General features: G+C 42.0%; 1 protein-coding gene across 8 annotated transcripts in view; it reads right to left on the bottom strand.

Annotated features, from left to right (window-relative positions):
* The window catches only part of Cntnap4 (contactin associated protein family member 4), a 238,675-nt gene that overhangs the window by 35,073 nt on the left and 182,048 nt on the right, over positions 1-21,554 (bottom strand). For all 8 annotated transcript variants that reach the window (XM_048355089.1, XM_048355091.1, XM_048355093.1 and 5 more), the window contains 5 exons: positions 19,515-19,715; positions 16,690-16,846; positions 13,271-13,398; positions 4,310-4,480; positions 3,210-3,428 (listed from right to left, as the gene is read on the bottom strand). In XM_048355089.1, the coding sequence (XP_048211046.1) occupies positions 3,210-3,428; positions 4,310-4,480; positions 13,271-13,398; positions 16,690-16,846; positions 19,515-19,715 (876 nt within the window). The remainder of the gene's footprint in view (positions 1-3,209; positions 3,429-4,309; positions 4,481-13,270; positions 13,399-16,689; positions 16,847-19,514; positions 19,716-21,554) is intronic.

Here is a 21,554-nt window from a genome sequence, read left to right on the forward strand (position 1 = left end):
ATGGCCACAAGTGAAGACAGAGAAAGAAGTTAACTCCTGGTGAAATTAAAAGGAATGTGAGAAATCTAGAGTCCCACAAAGAAGCATCATCAGTAGGAAATCCGTGATAACCAATTCGTTGGCAAGTTGTGTGGTGCTTGCAAGTCAAGCAAGTTTCCCATTCTCCAACATATCTGCCTCAGCCCACACCCCCACCGTTCTGCCTCACACATGGCCGGCTGCAATAGCCTGCCTTCCCCAATCCCCTTTCCTTCGGGTATTTCACTGCATCAGGGGAGAATTGGGAAAATGCAGCCTCGTGTGTCTTTGCCAGGTTCCTGATTCCTGAGCATGAAGGCCACCTTTCTCCACTGCGGTCCATAACTCAGCTTCTTTCCCCTCATTCATGCCATCCCACTCTTTCTCTACAGCCTTATTGGTTTCCCCTTTGTTCCTGAAACCCTTACAATGTAGTGCCTCCTCTTTGAGTATGACCCTGCCACCTGGACTTCTCTTCCTTAGGGGTTGAAAGGGTTCTTCTCTCCTACTTCCCCTGGCCTCTACTCAAACATTAGGATTTCCGAAAGTGGCTTCGTCCACTGTGTTTGAAATCGAAATGCACACCTATATCATGGCCCGACTTGGTTTCTCTGCATTTTACTCGACGGCTTTCATCCCTATCTGAAAATGTATACGCATGTGTGCACATGTGTCTATATGCATGTTTAAATATAGACATACGGTGTTTTAGTGTCATTTCTCATTACTGGCTGGCTGTCTCCTCTCTTCCTGAAATATGCTCCCAAGAAGGTAGGGAAGTTTGAGGTTACAGTAACCCCTTCATTAAATTAGCTCTATTTACTACTGGCTTTTTAAACTAGTCTCTCATCCATGGGGCTCTAATTCAGCATAACTTTTAAAAATTATAATGTGTCTTTCATGGGGTCTGCCTACAGGGAAAGAATTATTTCTCTACAAACTAAGAAAGTAATCTGATGTGTTTGATATGTTGTCAGTTGATAAGTCTGTATTTTGTGTTGTAAGTACTTTTGTATTATTAGGCTGATTCTAGTTCTTTCCTAGCATAGTGGGAAAGATGAGAGCAAGCCCCTTAGACAGTTGTGAGCTGCTCTAAGGAAGACTGCAAGTCTTTTCTTGGTAAGTCCTTCCCCAAATATCACTCTCATCCACTACCTCATTCAAATATCACTACTTCATTCAATTTACTCACAGTTCCTTGTAAGTAGGAAAGAAGAAACAGCATGCCCCGATCTTCATGTAGAGTCCATATAACTTCCCCCCTTACCCTTCCTTTCCAATTTTCACTGCTTTTGACTTCAACCACAATCAAGATTGCCATTTTTTTTAAAGTTCAAGTGCCACACCATTCCTAAATTCGAACCCCATATGGAGATGTTAAAGGCCCCACTAATTGCCTCGATAAAGAAGAAATCTCTTCTATCCTTATTCAGATTAGAAACCATGCTTGTTAGCAAAAAGACCCAAAAGCAATTTTCTGATGCCTTGCTGTTCTTCATTACATCCAACTCAAAATCAAAGTAAGGCCAGGATTCCTATCAGACCCAATATAGAGTGATTCTAAGTCTATAGAGTTGAAATTCATACCAAGGATGAAAGGTCATCTACAGGCAAATGGCCGCATATTTCACTGAAAAATTCGAGGACAATTTCAGCTCTCTCAATTTCCTAGAAGAGTAAAGGCTATTTCCAAGGTACTGGAAGATTTTAAATTGCCATACCTTTTGTTGTAGTGCTCTCTCTCTCTTCTCCTCCCCTCCCCCTTTTTTGTGAATTTCAGAAATATCTATGTCAATTTCCTGCCCCAGCTGCTAGCATGGTATTAAAAGAAAAGCTATATATTTCTTCTCAAGTATCCTTTATTATTTCTATATCCTTAAATAAGCCAGTGGAGTGGCCAGCCAGCCATGATTAGATTGTTTCTCACAGTGCCTTACACATGGAAGCCATTCATTAAATACCTTTGGAGTAAAAGAAGGAATAAATCATAAAAGTAATAAGTACCTAAATGTATTAGGAGTCCTGAATATGGCTTTGTCAAATATGTTACAAACAAGCTTCATTTCCAGCGGTAAGAGAGTTAATAAGACCAGGTTGTCAGGCAACAGAAGGTATAATCAGGAGCTGACACATTCCCATCTATATATAGCTCTTGAAAATACTGAAACTATGATTTCTGACGGTTCCTCGATTATCCTGTTTCATAGTGTGTCTAGGTCTCTCTTTACATTAAAATGCATCTATTAGCAGTGATCACATGGGAAATGTTCTCTAAGCTGCACGGTTCATAGGTTCTATAAAGTAATTAGCAATGACACGAAGGAAAACAAATCCATGGGGGGGGGGGAAGGGGGAAGAGGAAATTTCCCCAGTAACACTATAAACGCCAACTGAACAAACCAGCAAACAAAGCAACACCTGGCTTATTGATATAAAGCAGGTTCTCAGAAGAGGGGAAGAAAACGAGGCGGAGCCGGTGACCACAGTGGTGATGGCGTCCCATACGCTGCCCCTGCTTTTCATTCCTGGGAGGGGCATGTTCTGGATGCAGCATGGGACAGGCATGGCTGTCAAGGACAGTGGACCACAAGAAAGGCTCTCTGATTCTGGGAAGGGAGCTCCGATTCTGGGTGCTGGCAATATCATACCCAAAGCATTAATACACAAACCGGAACAAATGATGGGCTCTGTCATATGAAGGATGCAGGTATGTGGACTTAGGAGTTTGAATCTTATTTGCTGGATGGATTTCATTTTTATTATGATAATTGAATTCGTTTTAAGATGTTGTCCAAGGGTGTTATTATTTTTTTTTCTTACTGCAACCTTTATCCGTTCAGGAGTACAATTCATCTTGACCAATGTCATCCCTTTCATCATCCTCCCCATCCCCCATCTCTTCCAACTCCACTCATCCCCTCCATTTTCCTAGTTCCATAGTCACAGATTATGATTAAGGCAAGCCAGACAGTCTCCCGAGGCTCAGCTGCCTCATCTGTAGCAAGGGATCATGAAAAGGTAAGGGAACCCGAGCACAGACAGGAGCTGGGGTTTTCCATCTGTGCTGGCTTGTCACTGCGTTTGCTGCTAGCACCATTAAGATTTTCCTAGTTGGTATTATTTTATTCAGGGCCCATCGCTGCATGTGCCTAGTACGGGGAAAGGATGGAGGGCTTCCTCACAGAACTTACCCACGAAGAGTTGGCTGTTGAGCTGCAGGAGAACGTGGCCATCGGCTGGAGCTGGTTGTGTCTTTGGCAAGAGCTGGTCCACCTCGATGGATGCCTCCTTCATGTTCCTGCCAACTCGGACGTGGTGCCACTGGTTGTCATTGAAGCGGGTGGGTGACTGCACCGAGATCTCAAAGGGCCCATTTCCCACATCAAACGAAAAGGTCACTGTGGTCGGAGCTGCAAATATTAGATGGGAAGATTGTCCAAGTCGGTACATGGGACAGAGAGCTGAGTGTTAAACACTGAGGAATAATAATCATCAAACAGAAAGCGCATGGTATCAAAGGAGCCAATGCAATCTTGTAGAAAAAGAAATTCTGATATGGACTCAAACAGGAAGGTAGATTAATGTCTGGGAAGGTTAGCTTTGTCTGCTTAGCATTGGTGGCTCACACCTGTAATACCAGCTACTCGGGAGGCTGAGATCTGAGGACCCAAGCTGGAGGTCAACCCAAGCAAGAAAGTGTGTGAGACTCTTCCATTAACCACCAAAAGGGAGCTGTGGCTCAAGGGGAGAGTACTAACCTTGACCACAAAAGCTCAGGAACGATGCCTAGGCCCAGAGTTCAAGCTCCAGGACTGGCAGGAAAAAATGCTTTGTCATCTGAGTTAATTAATGATGAGTTACTACTAATTATTAACACGTTTATTATTAAAAATCATGAGACATAAGCCAGGGCACAAAAAGTAAATACACCATCAGGGATTTTAAATTAAAATAGCTGATTCAGTGTCTTAAGATGTATATGTCTTTCTAGGCATGCAAGATGCATCCATAATTTTGTAATCATCTGAAAAATTGAACTTTCACATTGTTAATTATTTGAATTTCAACTCTTAATTTGTTACTAAAAATACCAATAATTTTCCCAATTGATCTTGTGTTTAGAAATCGCATTACTTTTCTTGCACAAAGGAGGTCATTATGTGGAATTCTTGCAAGAGGACTCAATGAAGAGATGTAGCTAATAAAGTGTAAAGGCAAGTTCCTTAAATGAGCGGGAGAATTTCCTACCAAATGGCAGCCTCTCATGAACTTCCCTGGAAACAGAACTTACAGCGTAGCTCTATCCGTATGAAATCAGTAATTCCCAGGTTCTCTAAAAATACTCCAGATAGAGCTGTTGTCTTAAAAAAGAAAGACACATCAGCACTAATTTCTCCATGGAAAGTTGGAAAATGAAGGTATGAAGCTTCAGTATTGAAGGAAGCTGAATTCCAAAATGATCCTGTTATTAAAGAAAAGAGAGAGAGAAGAAAAGAAAAAGGTGAAGGACACAAATTCATGACTGACCATGGATGGTGTACAGTCATAGTACTTTTCTATTTGGCTTTTTCTATTTAGAATGTTGCTTAGTCACACAAAAGTGCTGTACATTTTACTATGAACTGTGCAGAATACAAGACTTGGATACAGGAAGAGGGATTTCATAGGAATTACAACCCTGAATTCTTTTTAATTTAGGACAAGAATTATCACTGCAGAAATGACCAGAATAGAAGGAAACACAGTCTCAGTTTAAATACTATGCTCCTCCAAAGTCATATAATACCTGCATTTTTTTATAACTTGAAATTTTAAACACCCACCTGCTTTGACTAAACCCTTGCAGAAGCTCACACTTTTTTGTTGTCGTTGTCCTAACACACAAAATCATAATCTCAACTGTATCCATTGATGGACCTTCTGATTTTTGTTTAAAAAACGAAGATTGCATTTTCAATATCTTCATCTCATTACAGACCAAGACTGACTCCCTCCCTCCATGTTCGCTTGTAAGAATCATATAAATGGGTGGCTCCCACCTGTAATCCAAACTACTCAGGAGGCTGAAATCCAAGGATTGAAGTTCAAAGCCAGACCAGACAGCAAAATCCATGAGACTCTTATCTCCAATCAACCAGCAAAAAGCTGGAGGAAGAGGTGTGTTGCTCAACTGGTAGGACACCATCATTGAGCGAAACAGCCAAGCAAGAGTGCAAGGCCCTGAGTCAAGTTTCCAGTACCAGCATATATACATGCCTACACACACACACACACACACACGCACGCACGCACAAGAGAGTGACGTAAATGAAAGACAATCTCAAAAAAAGTCTCTAAATACTCAGATTAAGAGTTTGGAACAGAGCTGGGAATGTGGCTTAGTGGCATAGTGCTTGCCTGGTATGCATGAAGCCCTGGATTAGAAAAGGATGGAAGTGACGCTGTGGCTCAAGTGGTAGAGCACTAGCCTTAAGCAAAAGAAGCTCAGGGACAGTGCCCTGAGTTCAAGCCCCAGGACAGGCAAAAAAAAAAAAAGAGTTTGGGACAACAACAACAACAAAAATGATCTGCAAAGAGATATGTTGGCCCTAAAGCTAATTATAATTACTGTCCAAATACAACATTTTCTCTTGTTTTTGTTGGTACTGGGGCTTGAGCTCATTGTCTCATGCTTACTATGCATTCACTGTCTCTCCAATTGGAGCCACTCTTAGCTCTTTGTGCTAACATATATATATATACACACATATACATATACATATATATACATATACATATATATATATATATATGATCTCCCCTTTTGCCTAGATAGACCGAAACCATGATCCTCCTATTTCTGCTTCCTCTTATACTTGGGATGACAAGCACACACCACCACTCTGCAGCATTTTTAAAAGTTGAGATGGCATCTTATTAATCTTCACTCTTATATTTTCTTTCCCTTCTATTTTTGCCTAGATTGGCCTCAAACTGTGACCCTCTCAATATACCTCCCATGAACCACTGAACCTTACTCAAATACAACATTTTATCTTTACTTTTCCACACCTTTTTCCTGGATATCTGCAACTTTGCTTGGAAAAAAGTATACTGTGGGTGTTACATAGGAGAAAATATAGAAGATACATTATAAATGCAGGATCTGACAGAAATGAAATGCAGCTGGATATATGTAGTTGATACAGAGAATTATGAGAGAAATGAGCTATGCATTAAAGCTGCCAACAGCAAATTCTGGGCATATCAACTAGCAATATCCATTTTTTAGTTTTAAGCAACTGCCTCTATGCTCACACCCAACCAACCCTGAATAAAATTCTCCTGAAGTTGAAGTCATCTTCCCAGAAGAAAGATTAACTGATCCCTTAGAGTCCAAAGCCACAATTTTAGAACAAGTTTGTTCTATCAGCCAAAAACAGATACCTGGCTTATCAAAAATCACAAGCTTGAATCTGATTTTACATGTTCCTTAGATCTTATTATTCTGTTAAATTCTGAATCAGATTATTTATTACCTATTTACTTGCTCTATTTTTCATGGAGCTGATTCAAATGTGAAATCAAAAGTCAATTCATAGGTGAACAATTTAAGAGCTGAATTTATTCACTTGAGAATCTACTTTCAAAGATTTTTTTTTGCTTTGGGGACAAATCAAATTGTATATTATCTGAATTATATCAAGTCTATTCCTTATGACCTTTCCTCAGCTATTTCTATGCTAGCCACTTTGATCTTAGCTCACAAAAAGAATGCCAGAAAAACTCACAATACCGAATCAGAGAAGATAATAACATTTGTGTTTCTAACAGTCCTTACCTGATCTACTTGATAGGTATTGACATGGTTTGCTCTTCAAATGTCATGTGGGAAAATGAAAATAAAGCTGTAACTTTAACTTAGGGAATGCTATTCAATCTTATTTTGTGTGATTATACGGGAAACATTCAGAATTGCTTACAGGGTTTAAATTAGAGAATATTAATATAAAGAACATTTCATTTGTTTCATATTGTGCCATAAGTAATTCTGGAAAGCATCTTTTGGAGGCCTTTAGGGACCTCCTTGGAGCAGAAGAGCAATTCTTTGAATTGCTGTTTTCTGTTCAATGAATGCTTTTCTGGTAATGAAAACAATTTGTTTCTTGAGGTATCTACCACACTCTCATACCCATAATAGTACGTTTTTGTTTAGTTAGCCAACCTTATTTTACAGATTCACAATAGGTAAGAAATGAAGTAAGGACATTTTATGAGCTTCAGAAATGGCTGCTAATTCAAGACAATTATAAACGAAGCCAAGACCAATATTTACATGACCAGAAGAGAAAAAAAAACACATTAACAGCACCAAATACCTCATCTCGTGATGCTTTGTGCTGAGAGGTACCGGGGAATCTAGGCAGAGAAGGGGGAGAGGGGGAGGACAGGACAGCTCTACAGGCAGCAGTATCGGGGCCTTGAAAAGGATTTCACGGCTTGGGGGGGTTGAAATTCCCTAAGGTGCCCCAGGAGCAGATTTGAATCCAAACTCATACTGTGTGGATTGTTGTCAAGGGACCAAGCACATCTTCCTTTCACCCCCAACCAAAACACATCAGAACGCATTATCCTAAGCAATCAGTACTTAGTAATAATGAAATGGTTAACAATCTATATATTTTTCAATTAAATCCAATATAGGGCACTAGAGACTTGAAAATCCTTTGGTAACACCATCCTGTTTTTTCTAGTGGATTGTGACTCATTGTTTGGGAGTTCTCTCCTCTCTCCTCTCTCCTCTCTTCTCTCTCCTCCTCTCCACCTCTCTCTTCTCCCCCTCCCCCTCGTTATTATCCTCAAATGGTTTTACACAATGGTTTCAGTGCCACGTGTCCATTCACGTGCTCAGTGCATCTTAATGAGCAGCACCTCCTTTCATCCTCCTCCACTATCTTCCCGTTACCCTAGCAGGCCCCACCCACACATCTCCTCAATTTCCTGGCTCCATATTCACAGTGTGCACACCAAGTAGGAAGCCAGTTTTCACCCCTCATTCCTCTCTCCACCCACCCACCCACCTCCCTCCTGCAGTTACTATGTTCCAGCTTTATGGAATTCACTTTGTCAAGATGTCTGTTAAATGCTAAGAGGAGTTACACCATCGAATCTCACTCCCCCCTCCCCCCAAACCATGCTTCAGTCCATATGGATGTGTTTTCATGTATGTTTATATTTTAGGTTTGACTTCCACATATGAGAGAAAACATATGCCCTTTGCCTCTCTCTCTAAGCCTAACTTCACACATTATGGATTTTTTTTCCAGGTCCATCCACGAAAATGACCCATTATTCTTCCTAATGGATGACTAAAATTCCATCATATATAAAGGTATTGCATATTACAAATATATGTGCATTTACATATACTTATATGCTCATATATTTCACTGTATATACACACACACATAAAGAAACAGGATGCGTTGACTTACTTACATCAAAGTGGATGATATACTTTTTGATTCCATATACAAAGATTTATTTTTTATAAGGCCCATTTCAAAATTTTAACTTAGTACTATGTTAACCCATGCACTTCTTAAAAATAAATGTTGTGCTAAACTTTTAGTTTTCTCATGAACAGAATAGCCTTTTTTAAATGAATAGACCTTCAGAGAAAGAAAGCAGATGAGTATTTTCCAAGGGCATGACTACAGGCAGCAATTGAGAAAAGACAGCAATTAGAATCCTTTCATAATAGTCAAAATTTTTAGAAAATGCCCAGGCACTGATGTAGGGAATATTTAGCCATTAAATGTATCTTCTAAATATTTATGAGTTGTTATAAATAGACTGGAAATATAGATCACTTCAGAAATAAAAGTGCACGATTAATTATATGTTATATGATTGGAACAGAAAAACCTATGTATTGATTGGATATAACACTATTTCCTCTTTTTGTATGATTGGTCTCAGCTGTTTATGAACCTCACTAGAAATCCATACAGCAAACTGGAAGTGAAGCACATGAAATTTGACAGAAGATAATTACAGTCTGTGGTTGCAGATCCACAGTAAAGAGAAGAAAGGTGTCCATCGAGGGTTGCATAGTGGCGAAAATTCTCTCCTGTCTCCTCTCCCCGCCCCCTCAGTAAGGTCACATGACAAATACTTCCTACGACGCAGAAAAATTGTCCTCAAAGCCAGGAGCCAATGACTCACCCCTGTAATCCTACCTACTCAGCAGTCTGAGATCTCTGGATCATGGTTCAAAGCCATCCCAGGAAGGAAAGTCTATGAGACTCTTATCTCCAGTTAACCACAAAAACAAAAGAAGAAGCCAGAAGTGGAGGTATGGCTCAAATGGTAGAGCACCAGCCTTGAGCACAAAAGTTCAAGGATAGCTCCCAAACCCTAAGCTCAAGCCCCAGGACCCCCCCCACACACACACACACACAAAAATTGTCCTCATACTCAAAGAATGTTACACACAATCCCTGAAGAATCTATGTCTTATCATTACTCTTGTATTCATTTCGTATGTCTTTTATGTTAATGACACATGTGTATATAGTTCTATTCTTCAAAGACAATACTAATTTAGAAGAGTCTAGAAGAATAGAATTTTGGAATGAACATCCCATTATCTTTTGGCTACATATAAGAGGGTATACAAAAGAGAAAACGAGGTAAGTGAAGCTTACTTAAATTTGGCCTTTCATTAAGCTTTGGTCATTCTCCTGTAGATGAGAATACAGTTGAGAAAAAGGTGTGAAGTTGTGTTAGGTACTGAGAGAAATCCTTACAAGTATTCATCTCTCTGTGCTTTAAAGCACCTTATTTTGAACAATGATGGGATTATAACACACAAAAGAGAGTATCTGACAAATTAAAGACAAATCTTGTCAACTTAACATAGATTTTCTTCATTTAGACATAGCCATCAATAAATGTTGAGTCCAGAAACCCTTGGAAGAAGAGCAACTACTGCCAATAGGTCAGTTATAACCAAATGTAGCTTTTCAAACAACAGAAAGAGTCATTCTGATCTGGGAAAAACACACCAAATGTCAATATAATTAAGACCTTTCATTGATCGCACTCTAGTTATAGTGTGACTTTATTGACATGGTTAAAGTAAAAAGTGACTTGATATTCAGATTATTAGCCTTCTTTTGAAAAGCTTTTTTAAATATTCTGAGTGTTAAAATAATCCTTAGTATCTTTTGGTATTTGTACACACATAGGCTTTTTTTTAAGTATATGTTTTCAATTAAGCACACAGAATCTTTTCCATGTCCAGATATTACTTTCATATATTAATTCATTTGGTATTTGACTCAACCATAATCATTAAAATAAGAGCTAGTCAGTTATTCATAATTCACTTCTTAGTCAATGGCTCCTTAGTGCATATAGGACTTATTTTAGCTACAGTCCCTGTATACAGTTGGAGCTGAGTACACACCTCTCTTAAAGAATGGCTTATGTGAATACACGTGCAACACAGCATAATGACAAACGTGGGTGCTAAATGCTACCCTTCAGTCACACGCCAGTTCCCTATTTTTGCCTTATGAGTCTTGTGTTCTTGGAGAATGATTTCACAGCCTCTCTTCCCAAGCACAAAAACATTCTGTTTCTTGTCCTTGACCTTCCACAAGGAAAACACAAATAGAAAGTCATTCTGTGGAATAGAAAATAGAAGTAGAAACGATGTTCCTGCCTAGCCCTGTGCGCTCTCTCTCTCCCGTGGCAATGAGGCAGACCTCCCTCCTCTTCATCTCTCCAATCGGCCCCAAGGTGCTAACTCTCCCTTCTCCAGTCCTCCACGCCCAATCTTGTGATTTCGCTTTCTTCCCACTGACTACAAAACCATCCCATTGCTCTTCTCACTGGTTCTACCCCAGGCCTTCCTGCCTCAACATCCACCTGAACACCCCACGGTCAGGACAGTAATGATGTCCACACTACTCAGCACAAGGACCTCAGTGCTCACAGGGCCCTTACACGGCTCACTCTCCTGGCCTTCTTGAAGCATCCTCTCCATGTGGAGTCCAGGACTCTTACGCTCCCCCTGCCTTTCTCCTCAGCAATTAGGCATTCTCCATCTTCTTATCTTCTTCCTCCTCATCCTCTCAATCTATCACTGTTGGAATGTCTCAAGGACCTGGTACTCAATTTCTCCATCCACAGTAACTCCAGCGAGTGTATTCTGTGGCGCTCTCTCTCTCTATATATATGTGTGTGTGTGTGTGTGTGTGTGTGTGCATTTTACAAATCAATTTACATATACATATGTGTATATATGCACACACGTGTGTACATACATTTGTGTATGATGTTTGAATATATTTCAGAAGCCTGGAATTCTCCAAGTGACCACGCCATATCTTTCTTTGAGGATCTAATGGCATCTCAGCCTGAACAAGCCCAAAGGCTGAGCTCCAAATGGTCCCACTGTGACGCCTTAACCCTTGTGGTGCTCTTGCCTCTCTGACTTCTCCGTCACCACCGCTTGCTCACTGAACTCAGGACACCGGGGCGTTTCCACCACTGCGTCGCTTCTCTGACTTGAACACTCTTCCAAGGTACGCTCAGGCCTGGCTCATCTATTTGCACCCCATGTGTCTCCGTGATATAGCCTGTGTCAACTTCAGGGGATAATGGGACTGTGGCAGGATGGGGAAGAGAGGGGTCCACAGCAGAGATAAGGGGGATGTGAGCGCCAACAGTTGTATACAATGTGTTTATATAAATTTTTATAGGCTGGTATCAGCTCTGCTTTTCCACTCAGCAGCTATGGCTACAAATCTGCCGCCATCTACTGAGTTGTGATATCGATGTTGTTCCTGTGCTGCGATCTTGGAATAATATTTTAAGGTAGGCTTTTATTTCTCTGTCTCTCTCTGGTCTCTTTCTTTCTGTCTCTGGCTCTCTCTGGCTCTCTCCATGTATCTCTGTGTCTCTGTCTATCTCTTTGGCTCTCTCTTTCTCTCTCTCCTCTGTCTCTCTCTCTCTCGCCAGTCCTGGGGCATGCACTCAGTGCCTGAATGCATTGTCCCTGGGTTTTTTCACTCAAGGCTTGTACTTCTACCACTTTGGACCACAACACCACTTTTGGTTTTCTGGAGGTTAACTGGAGAGTCTCACAGACTTTCCTGCCCTGGCTGGCTTCAAACCTTGATCCTCAGAGCTAAGCCTCCTGAGTAGCTAGGATTACAGACATGAGCCACTGGCACCTGGCTTAAGATATGCTTTTTTTTTTTTTTTTTTTTTTGCCAGTCCTGGGGCTTGGACTCAGGGCCTGAGCACTGCCCCTGGCTTCTTTTTTCTCAAGGCTAGCACTCTGCCACTTGAGCCACAGCACCACTTACGGTTTTTTCTACATATGTGGTGCTGAGGAATCAAACCCAGGGCTTCATGCATGTGAGGCGAACACTCTACCACTTGGCCACATTCCCAGCCCTATGATTTTTTTTAAGGTAAACAAATTTTTATTCAATTTCTATTTTAAGTTCCAGGAATACTAAAGGCATATATAATTAATGCATCTGCCTCTCAGCTACATGATTTCTGAGTGATTAACAATCTATGGACAGACACACTTGCTCATTACAGCACTTATTGAGATTGTGTGTGTGTGTGTATGCATATCTGTGCATGATATATAACATATATAAAGCACACACATATATAAGATGTGCCTATGTATATGTCTGTCTGTGTGCATTCTGTGCATGAACTATGAAGTATATATGAATTTTAAAATTCTGCTTTAGCTGCTAATATACCAAATAAACATAACAGTATGTCTCATTGGTTTAAAGTCAATTCTTTCCCACACAAATTGTTGTTGTTTTTTTTAAAGAAAAAAGAGATTAACATGAAATATGTTTGATGTAACTGACATTTGATCCTACTGATGTTCTAATGTTATCCACCACCCCACCACCCTTCCATCCAGGCTTACCAGTTGAAGATGCATAGGAATTCGTAACAAAGTGAGTACAAATGTAAGGATCCCGGAATGTATTTATAAGGAACAACCTAATGATGTTTTCTCTCAGAATTCAACAAGCTTCCCACCCCCTGCCCAATTTATCAAAGACACTTATTGCATGACTGACTGAAATATTTATCACTGTACTTATATGTGGTCCTGACAGAAGCCTGGTCCGTTACCATATGACAGTTACCATACGAGGCTTAAATGAAATAAATGTCTTTCCTCAGGTAGGCTCAGCACATTTAATGAATCACTTACTGTCTCCCCTGCAGAGCAGAGGCCCCAGTTTATAAGCTGCTTCTGAATGAGGCCGGCCGGTGTCTGTAATCACAATCTCTGTTACTGGTAGGTGTTCTTTATAAGAAAGGAATCCAGTATCATTGGTCCTAAAAATAAAAATTAAGAAAAAAAAACAGTAGCAACATTATTAAAATTACCCTGGTAATTTGTATTTATTTGTTTATTGCCAGTTGTGAGGCTTGAACTCTGGGCGTGGTCACCGTCCCTGAGCTTCTTTTGCACGAGGCAAGGGCTCCACCGCTTGAGCCGCAGCACCACTTTCGGCTTTCTTGAGTAGTTTACTGGAGCTAAGAGTCTCACAGACCTTCCTTCCTCGGGCTGGATTTGAACCGCAATCCTCAGATCTCAGCCTCCTGGGGTAGCTAGGATTATAGGCATGAGCCACCTGTGCCTGGCTTATCCTGGTAATTTTTAAATGAACTTTTAAACAAAGTGCAGCTTTCATTGCATTTCCAAACCAAGATGTTTTTAGCTATATATTTGCATACAAACAAGAAAATAATGATCCGATTGCTCATCTGAGAACACCAAAATCGTGGTAAGCTAAATGTCTTCTTGTATATATTAAAATTTACAATACTAAATGCAGCATATGTGAAAATTAGAATAAAGTTGGAGATTTTTTTTTAATTCAGGGAACTATTTTCTACCTTTGGTTGTAAAGGTAATTCGCTAACATTTAGAACAATGACTGATCGTATGTTTTTAGTTTTAGCATTTTGTTCTGTTTCTTGTTATTTTCCTCTGTACCACCTGTTTCCTTTATGCTCCTTCATCTTGGTCTACTCCAAATTTATAATATTCAGGTTTTTTTACTCAATTCACTTTTTAGTTAAAAAAAGTTTTTTTTGTATTTTAATGTTTGCTTTCAGAAGTGAAAATACATCCACAGTTTATCACCATCTATTCATATTTTATGACAGATAACAACATAATAATGGGCTGGGCAAAATGGTTCACACTTAGAATCCTAGTTTCTCAGGTGGCAGAAAACTGGAGGACCATGGTTTGAGACCAGCCTAGGCAAAAATTAATGAGACTTCTCCCCACCCCACCACCCCCAGCCTGCACCCCCTCATCTCAACCAACAAAACCGGGCATGGTATCTTGTGTCTCTCAGCCCAGCTATGTGAGAAGCATGAAGAGACATGTAACGCAGGCTAGCCTAGAAATAAAAGCAAGTCTGTATTTTAATAAGAAAAGCTAAATACACGTAACTCAGACATATAACCTTAGCTACTCAGGACACCGAGAGCTGGAGGATTGGGATTTAACACTAGCATGGGCAGAAAAGTTCTTGAAACTCTCAGAAGTACCATCCAAAAGCCAAGCTGGATGCATGGTTCAAGTGGTAGAGCACCTACCTAGCCAAGAGCAAGGGCCTGAATTCAAGCCCTATTATTGCAGAAAAGAAATCAGAAAATCACCATGCATCAATTTATTTCACAGCCCTCCACCACATACACAACAACACACTCCATGTTTGCTCTGTATGAAACTGTTCGAATATATCTAAATGCAAATGTGATATGCTTTACCATTACTCAGTGGATTTTATTTTTGCAATTAAGAAAGGAATTTAAACATCACATTTTAGATTTACAAACATATTTACGATTTCCTGTTCCCTTTATTTCTTCCTGAAGATTTCAGTTTTCACCTGATATTATTTCTCTTTAGCCTGGAGAATTTCTATTAGACTTCTTCATTTCAGACACGGTGCTTTGCTGTTCTAAAATCTGCATTTTCTTCTTTAAAATAGTTCTCATTTATTTGCTTATGATTCTCTCTTGGCTTATGATTATTTTTGCCTTGAAGTCTTCAGAAATGTTTCTAATAGTCGCTTCCAAGTTTCTGCCTGCTAATTTAACATCAGTACCCTGGGGTTTGTTTATAATAACTTCTTTTAACTTCTTGACTTTAGATCAAAGTTTATTCCTTTTTGGAAAATTCAGTAATTGTTAGAATACTTTGAATGTTTGGGATGATACACTGCGAAGATCCTGGAATCTGTCATTGATCCATGACTATACTATTGTTTTCACAGCTAATTAAATGACAACCTTTTCACAATAAATTTAGGAGTTTGGTCTTATACTTAACTAGGTTGCCCTATGTCTATTCTATGGCTATTTTCCCTTAGTTTTTATTCTTTTCTCTCATTTCTGGGACATAATATTTGCTGAAAAGAAAGATATGGGCCTTGTATCAGCCATTTGACAAGTGGAAAGGGCTGACATCTCAGAACTTTAACTCTCCATTCCATCTCTTCTCCAGTAGTCATTACAGAAATCTCAGCATAACTTTTTCAGTTTTCCTAATATATATAGGGAGAGATAAGTAGATATAAGTAGATTGTGTGTGTGTGTGTGTGTGTGTGTGTGTGTGTGTGTGTGTGTGTAGAGCTCAAGGGCTCAAGGGACAGTTGAAAATCTGGGGGTGGTGGGAGGAGTTTATTCCATGGACAGCCCCCCAGGAATTCCTCCATTTCTAGTCATTCTCTCATCCCCAAATTCTGTGATTCCTGAAGTCCCTATGTCCCAACAATTGTGTGTTGCCCTTGAGTTCTAGCATCTCCTGGCATATGATAGGGTGCCTGCCATTTAAATACCTGTAAATACCATGATAGCATTGCAATCTATATCTCACCACCATAAAAGGGAGAGGGAGGAAGGGGGTTAAGCTGGAATTTTAGGAAGTAATTGTGAGCTGGGATCTGGAGCTTCACGCCTGTGATCCTAGCTACTCAGGAGGCTGAGATCTGAGGACCAGGTTTCAGCAGAAACATCTGTGAGACTCCTATCTCCAATGAGCACTAAAAAACTGGAAGTGAAGGTGTGGCTCAAGCAGTAGAGCACTAGCTTTGAGAAAAAGAAAAGGAAAGGAAAAATTAAAAGGCCCTGGGACAGCACCCAGGCCCCAACTTTAAGCCTAGGACCCACACAGAAGAAAAAAAAAGTGATAGTTAGAAATTACTGGGCTTTGCACTGAAATTTTTTATAAACAGATTATTGATGAGCTATGCTTTGTGACTGACTACAAATATATTTGAAAATAATGGAATGCCTATTTATACACAGGTTTCCAGAGACACTGTAAACAACTGACTTCCGTGTAACAGATGTCTCTATTTGTCATATTACGAAATTAAAATGAACATAATGTATGGCCCACTACAGACAAAGAGAGAACCCTTCAACTGGCTTTGCTCTTAACATTGAGGATTGATTGCTTGTAGCACAGTTTATCCAACCACCCATTCAGCTAACATCTTCCTTGAGCTCCCGACCCAAGTACGTGCCTAGCTAGGCATACTAAGAGTTACTCATTTCAGAGCCTAGATTTTCTCCTGAATAAAGAAAAAATGTGAAGATCACCATTCATTGCGGTCCGCGTCGCAGTTACAATGGTAATGGGCATCAATACAGTTCCCTTCCAAGCCACAAGTACATTTCCGGGGCTCCGGTTGGGAACCTCCCCAGTAAGTCTGGGTTTCGTTGGTCATTCCAATCCACCAGCTCAGAGGACTTCCATCTGGAAAAGAGCAGTGAGAAACGTGACCCTCACCCCATCCCAGAGCACCCCCCTCAGGGAAGAGAATCAAAGGAGAAAGGGAAAGATTACTATGGCATAAAGGTGTCCCAAGCAAAGCTTTAAAAGGAAAATAACTCAGTCTTTAGCCTTAAATGATTGATTTTTTTTTAAGAGAAACCAGTAATTTGTATTTAACTTAGCATGAGAGTCAAAAAATGTATTAATTGTAGCTCCTGCATGCAATCTCTTTGGAAATAGTTTTGAAACACGTTGGCATAAACTGCAGTCATTCCATAACAAAGCAAAATTGATTGGGAATCATGAAGCACCCATTAAAACAGTGCGGAATGTTATGTAAAAGCACCAATTTATCTCACTACAGAAATTGGTTAAAGAGCTGTTAGCTGATTTTTGTTTTGAAACTTTGGCCCTGGTGGTACATTCCTTGTCATGATTTAAGATTTATTTGGCAGTCTGGTTTCTCCCTTTCATTTACTAGCTTGACTATTTATTTTGAAACTACAGAAATAATACTGAGAGATCTTTACGCCTGAAGCAAATATAACACCAGGAAAAAAAAATTTTCCCTTAGCCAAATGTATCTCTTTCTACAACAAATGTTCTGCTACCAGCTACTTCTCCAAGTTAAGACTAAACATGACGCCAAGGAACTGGAACAAAGCATAGACAGAACATTTAGGCGAGATTTGTAGAAAGTGAGCTGAGGCATGGAGGCAATCCATCTCAGAAAGAAATAAAAGCTCAGAGGACAAATCACAGCCACTCAAGAATGGGGGGGAGAGAAGAATGTAAGTGACATGGAATCAGGGAAGGAACTCAGAGATGCAGGGCCATTTTTCTAAGGACATTCAAACCCTGAAGTTATTACCATCTGAGCATCACAACTGAGAAGCTTCCGGGTTCCCTAATTATCTCTCCCTCACTCACAAATGGCCACACTCATTTTGACATAGCTATTACATAATCCCTCTGACAATCTCTCTCACTACAAGAAGGAGATGGGGGGGGGAAGGAAAGAAGAAAGGAAAGAAGGGAGGGAGGGAGGGAGGGGGGAGGGAGGGGAAGGAAAGGGAGCAAAGGGATGGACGGAGAAAGGAAAGAAAGCAGGAGGGAAGAAAGAAAAAGAGGAAGGAAGGGAGAAGAGAAAGTGAGAAGGAAGAAAGAAAGGCAGGAAGGAAGGAAAGAAGGAAGGAAGGAATATTTGAAGCTTGTGTTACACATGAAGTGATTAATACCTTTGTATTTGTATGATTAACTCATCACTAAAAGGTTAAGCCTACTTGAAACATTTACCGGATATATTTAATCCACCACTTAAATGATTATGTGTTCATAGATTGAAGAGAAAATAAATTGTTCCTAAGTATTAAATCTTTTATTTTATACCTAAACCTCTTATCTTCCTATAAATCAGACATCCCTGCATGTTTTCAAGGTACCAAATAATGTCTCTGGTTGCACCCAAGACTTAATTGATGAATGAATAAAACTGAAACAAGTGTAAGAATGAATTTCCAATCTCATGAGAACTCAGAAATGAAAAGTTAATATAAAGGCATCCATCCTCCCGTGCAAACACTGCACCTACCTCCAAGTCCTTCATGAATAAAAACTCCGGGGGTCGTTTGCCAGGTACTGGGCCACAGCTACTCAGTTGCTGGCACGGTGCTTTTCTACCCCTTCACATCTGGGCCCTCTGGTATGGTCTCACCCACCTGAGCACTGCTCATTCACTAAGATCTGGCCTCCTCTGTCCTTCCTACTGGGGTTCCGCCCCGGGACATGACAATCTGAATGAGACCCTCTCTCTTTCCCACCCATGTACATTCAATCTATTTGTCCTGATCCTAAGAGTCACTGACTTGAAAACTAAACTAAAATAAATCTGTCACACATACCCCCCTCCCGGCCCTGGCCTTGGGGGGGGGGGGAGGGAGGAGGATGTGGGATTTTTTTCTTCCTCCGCTTTGTTCCATAAGTGTGTGACTTCTCTGTGCCTGTCATGGTGGTCCTTTCTGTTCTGTTTTTCACTTTCCTGAAGTGAGGCTGATTTTGTTTAAAGAAGGTACACATTCGATGCATATGGTGTCATGTTTTGATGTCGGTATACCCGCAGAAATGATGGCAACGCTACTCGATCACATCTGTCGCCTCCCATAGTTGTGTGTGTGTGTGGGTGTGTGTGTGTGTGTGTGTGTGCATGCACACCTCCTGTCCTAGCAGATTTCCAGCCTACAGTACAGGTAAGCGGAGGCACCACCCTCTCCCATTCCGATTCCAGAACTTACTCCGCCTGTGAGGGCGTGTTTGGACTCTTTTAACCAACATCTCCACACTCCCCAAGGCCCCAAGAACTCAGAGGCCTGTTTGCATGGGTGTCCCCTCAATCACGCACGGGAAGGAGTGGGTGTGGAGGAATGGAGAGACACTTGCCAAGTGTGCTGGCGCGCGCCTCTAATCCCAGCTACTCGGAAGGCCGAGACCTGAGGCTCGTGGTTCAAAGCCAGTCCCGGTGGAAGCGTCTGCGAGACTCTCACCTCCGATTAAACAACAGAATGCCAGCCTAGGAGCGGGAGCCCCCTCCCCCCTCCCCCTCCCCCTCTCCCCTCCCCCCTCCCCCCCCCCCCCCGCGCCTCGGTGCCCCCACCTTGCTGGTCGACGAGCCGCGAGCGCTTGCAGTAGTAGGCCAGCTCCTGCTGGCAGTGCTCGGCGCGGGCGATGGCGGCCCGGAGCTGCTGGGCGCTCGCCCGGTACTGGAAGCGGCCGGCGTGCGGGCTCGGGGCGGGCGCGCCCCGGACGCGGGTCAGCTCGGAGGAGCCGTTGTGCTGCAGGACGCTCCACGTGGTCTCTAGGATGCGGAGATGGGGGTGCGAACGTTAAAATGCATCCGGACGGGGTCACGGCGCCTGGCGCCGGGGTCCGCGCGCTCTCCGGAGGGAGCGGCGAGCCGGGGCCACACCAATGGGGGCCCAGGGGTGTCACCCCGGTAGCCAAGGGACTCTTCTTCCCCCAAATGCAGGGATTGACACCATGCTCGGGCACCGAGTGTGCCTGGCCCTTTATGAAAAAATAGAAACATCACTCTGTGTGTGTGGTATGTGGGGTGTGTGGTGTGTGTGTGGTGTATGTGCGGTGTGTGGTGTGTGTGGTGTGTGTGGTGTGTGTGTGGTGTATGTGCGGTGTGTGTGTATGTGTGGTGTGTGTGGTGTGTGTGGTGTGTGGTGTGTGTGGTGTATGTGCGGTGTGTGTGTATGTGCGGTGTGTGTGGTGTGTGTGGTGTGTGTGTGTGGTGTGTGCGGTGTATGTGTGGTGTGTGTGGTATGTGTGGTGTGTGTGGTGTGTGGTGTGTGTGGTGTGTGTGTGGTGTATGTGCGGTGTGTGTGGTGTGTGTGGTGGGTGTGTGGTGTGTGGTGTATGTGGTGTGTGTGTGGTGTGCAGTGTGTGTGGTGTGTGTGGTGTGTGGTGTGTGGTGTGTGTGGTGTGTGGTGTGTGTGGTGTGTGTGGTGTGTGTGGTGTGTGGTGTGTGCGTGTGTGGTGTGTGTGTGGTGTGTGGTGTGTGTGTGGTGTGTGGTGTGTGTGGTGTGTGGTGTGTGTGTGTGTATGGTGTGTGGTGTGTGTGTGGTATGTGGTGTATGTGGTGTATGTGTGCTGTGTGTGTGTGGTGTGTGTGTATGTGTGGTGTGTGTGTGTATGTGTGGTGTGTGTGGTGTGTGTGGTGTGTGTGGTGTGTGGTGTGTGTGTGGTGTGTGGGGTGTGTGTGGTGTGTGTGGTGTGTGTGTGTTATGTGTGTGGTGTATGTGTGCTGTGTGTGGTGTGTGTGTATGTGTGCTGTGTGTGTATGTGTGGTGTGTGTGGTGTGTGTGGTGTGTGTGGTGTGTGGTGTGTGTGGTGTGTGGTGTGTGTGTGGTGTGTGTGGTGTGTGTGTGGTGTGTGTGGTGTGTGGTGTGTGTGGTGTGTGTGGTGTGTGTGTGGTGTGTGGTGTGTGTGGTGTGTGTGCATTGTGGTGTGTGTGTGTGCGTGTGCCAGTCCCAAGGCTTGCACTCAGGGCCTGGGTGGGCACTGCCCCTGGGTCTTGTTTTTGCTCAAGGCCCATGCTCTATCACTGGGAGCCACAACTCTTATTTCTGAAGCTTCTTAGTAGTAAATTGAAGATCAGAGTCTCGGACTTTTCTAGCCAGGCTGGCTTCACACTGTGATTCTCAACTCTCAGCCTCCTGAGTAGCTAGGATGACAGGTGCCAGCCACCGGCACGTGGCTCATTCGGAACTTTTTGTGATATACCGGACAAGCCTGTTAGTCTATCGTTTTTAAAAGGTGTGTCTTGATTTCACTTTCTTTCAGAAATTATCATAATTGAAAAATCTAATAATGACGGACATTCCCAGGATTCAATGATGTCACAGTGTTTAAATAAAAAAAAACAAACTGGCCCAGATGAGTTAGTATTACATAATAGAAGCAAGGTGCTTAAAAACTAAAAGTTTCACAAATTATTCCTATCCCCATTGACTTGTGAGGATATTTCTGACTGGCAATCATCCATTGTGGTACTACGTGATCTGTAGAGATTGGCCAGGAAAGAGGAAGTTACTCTTTTGAGCTGACCACAATCTGCCATGGTATCAGCAACTCAACTGGCACACACAAAAATAAGGCATCCTTGAGGATCTGCCAGAAGCTGCCATTA

This window comes from Perognathus longimembris, chromosome 10 (assembly GCF_023159225.1).
Source record: "Perognathus longimembris pacificus isolate PPM17 chromosome 10, ASM2315922v1, whole genome shotgun sequence".
Classification (NCBI taxonomy): domain Eukaryota; kingdom Metazoa; phylum Chordata; class Mammalia; order Rodentia; family Heteromyidae; genus Perognathus; species Perognathus longimembris.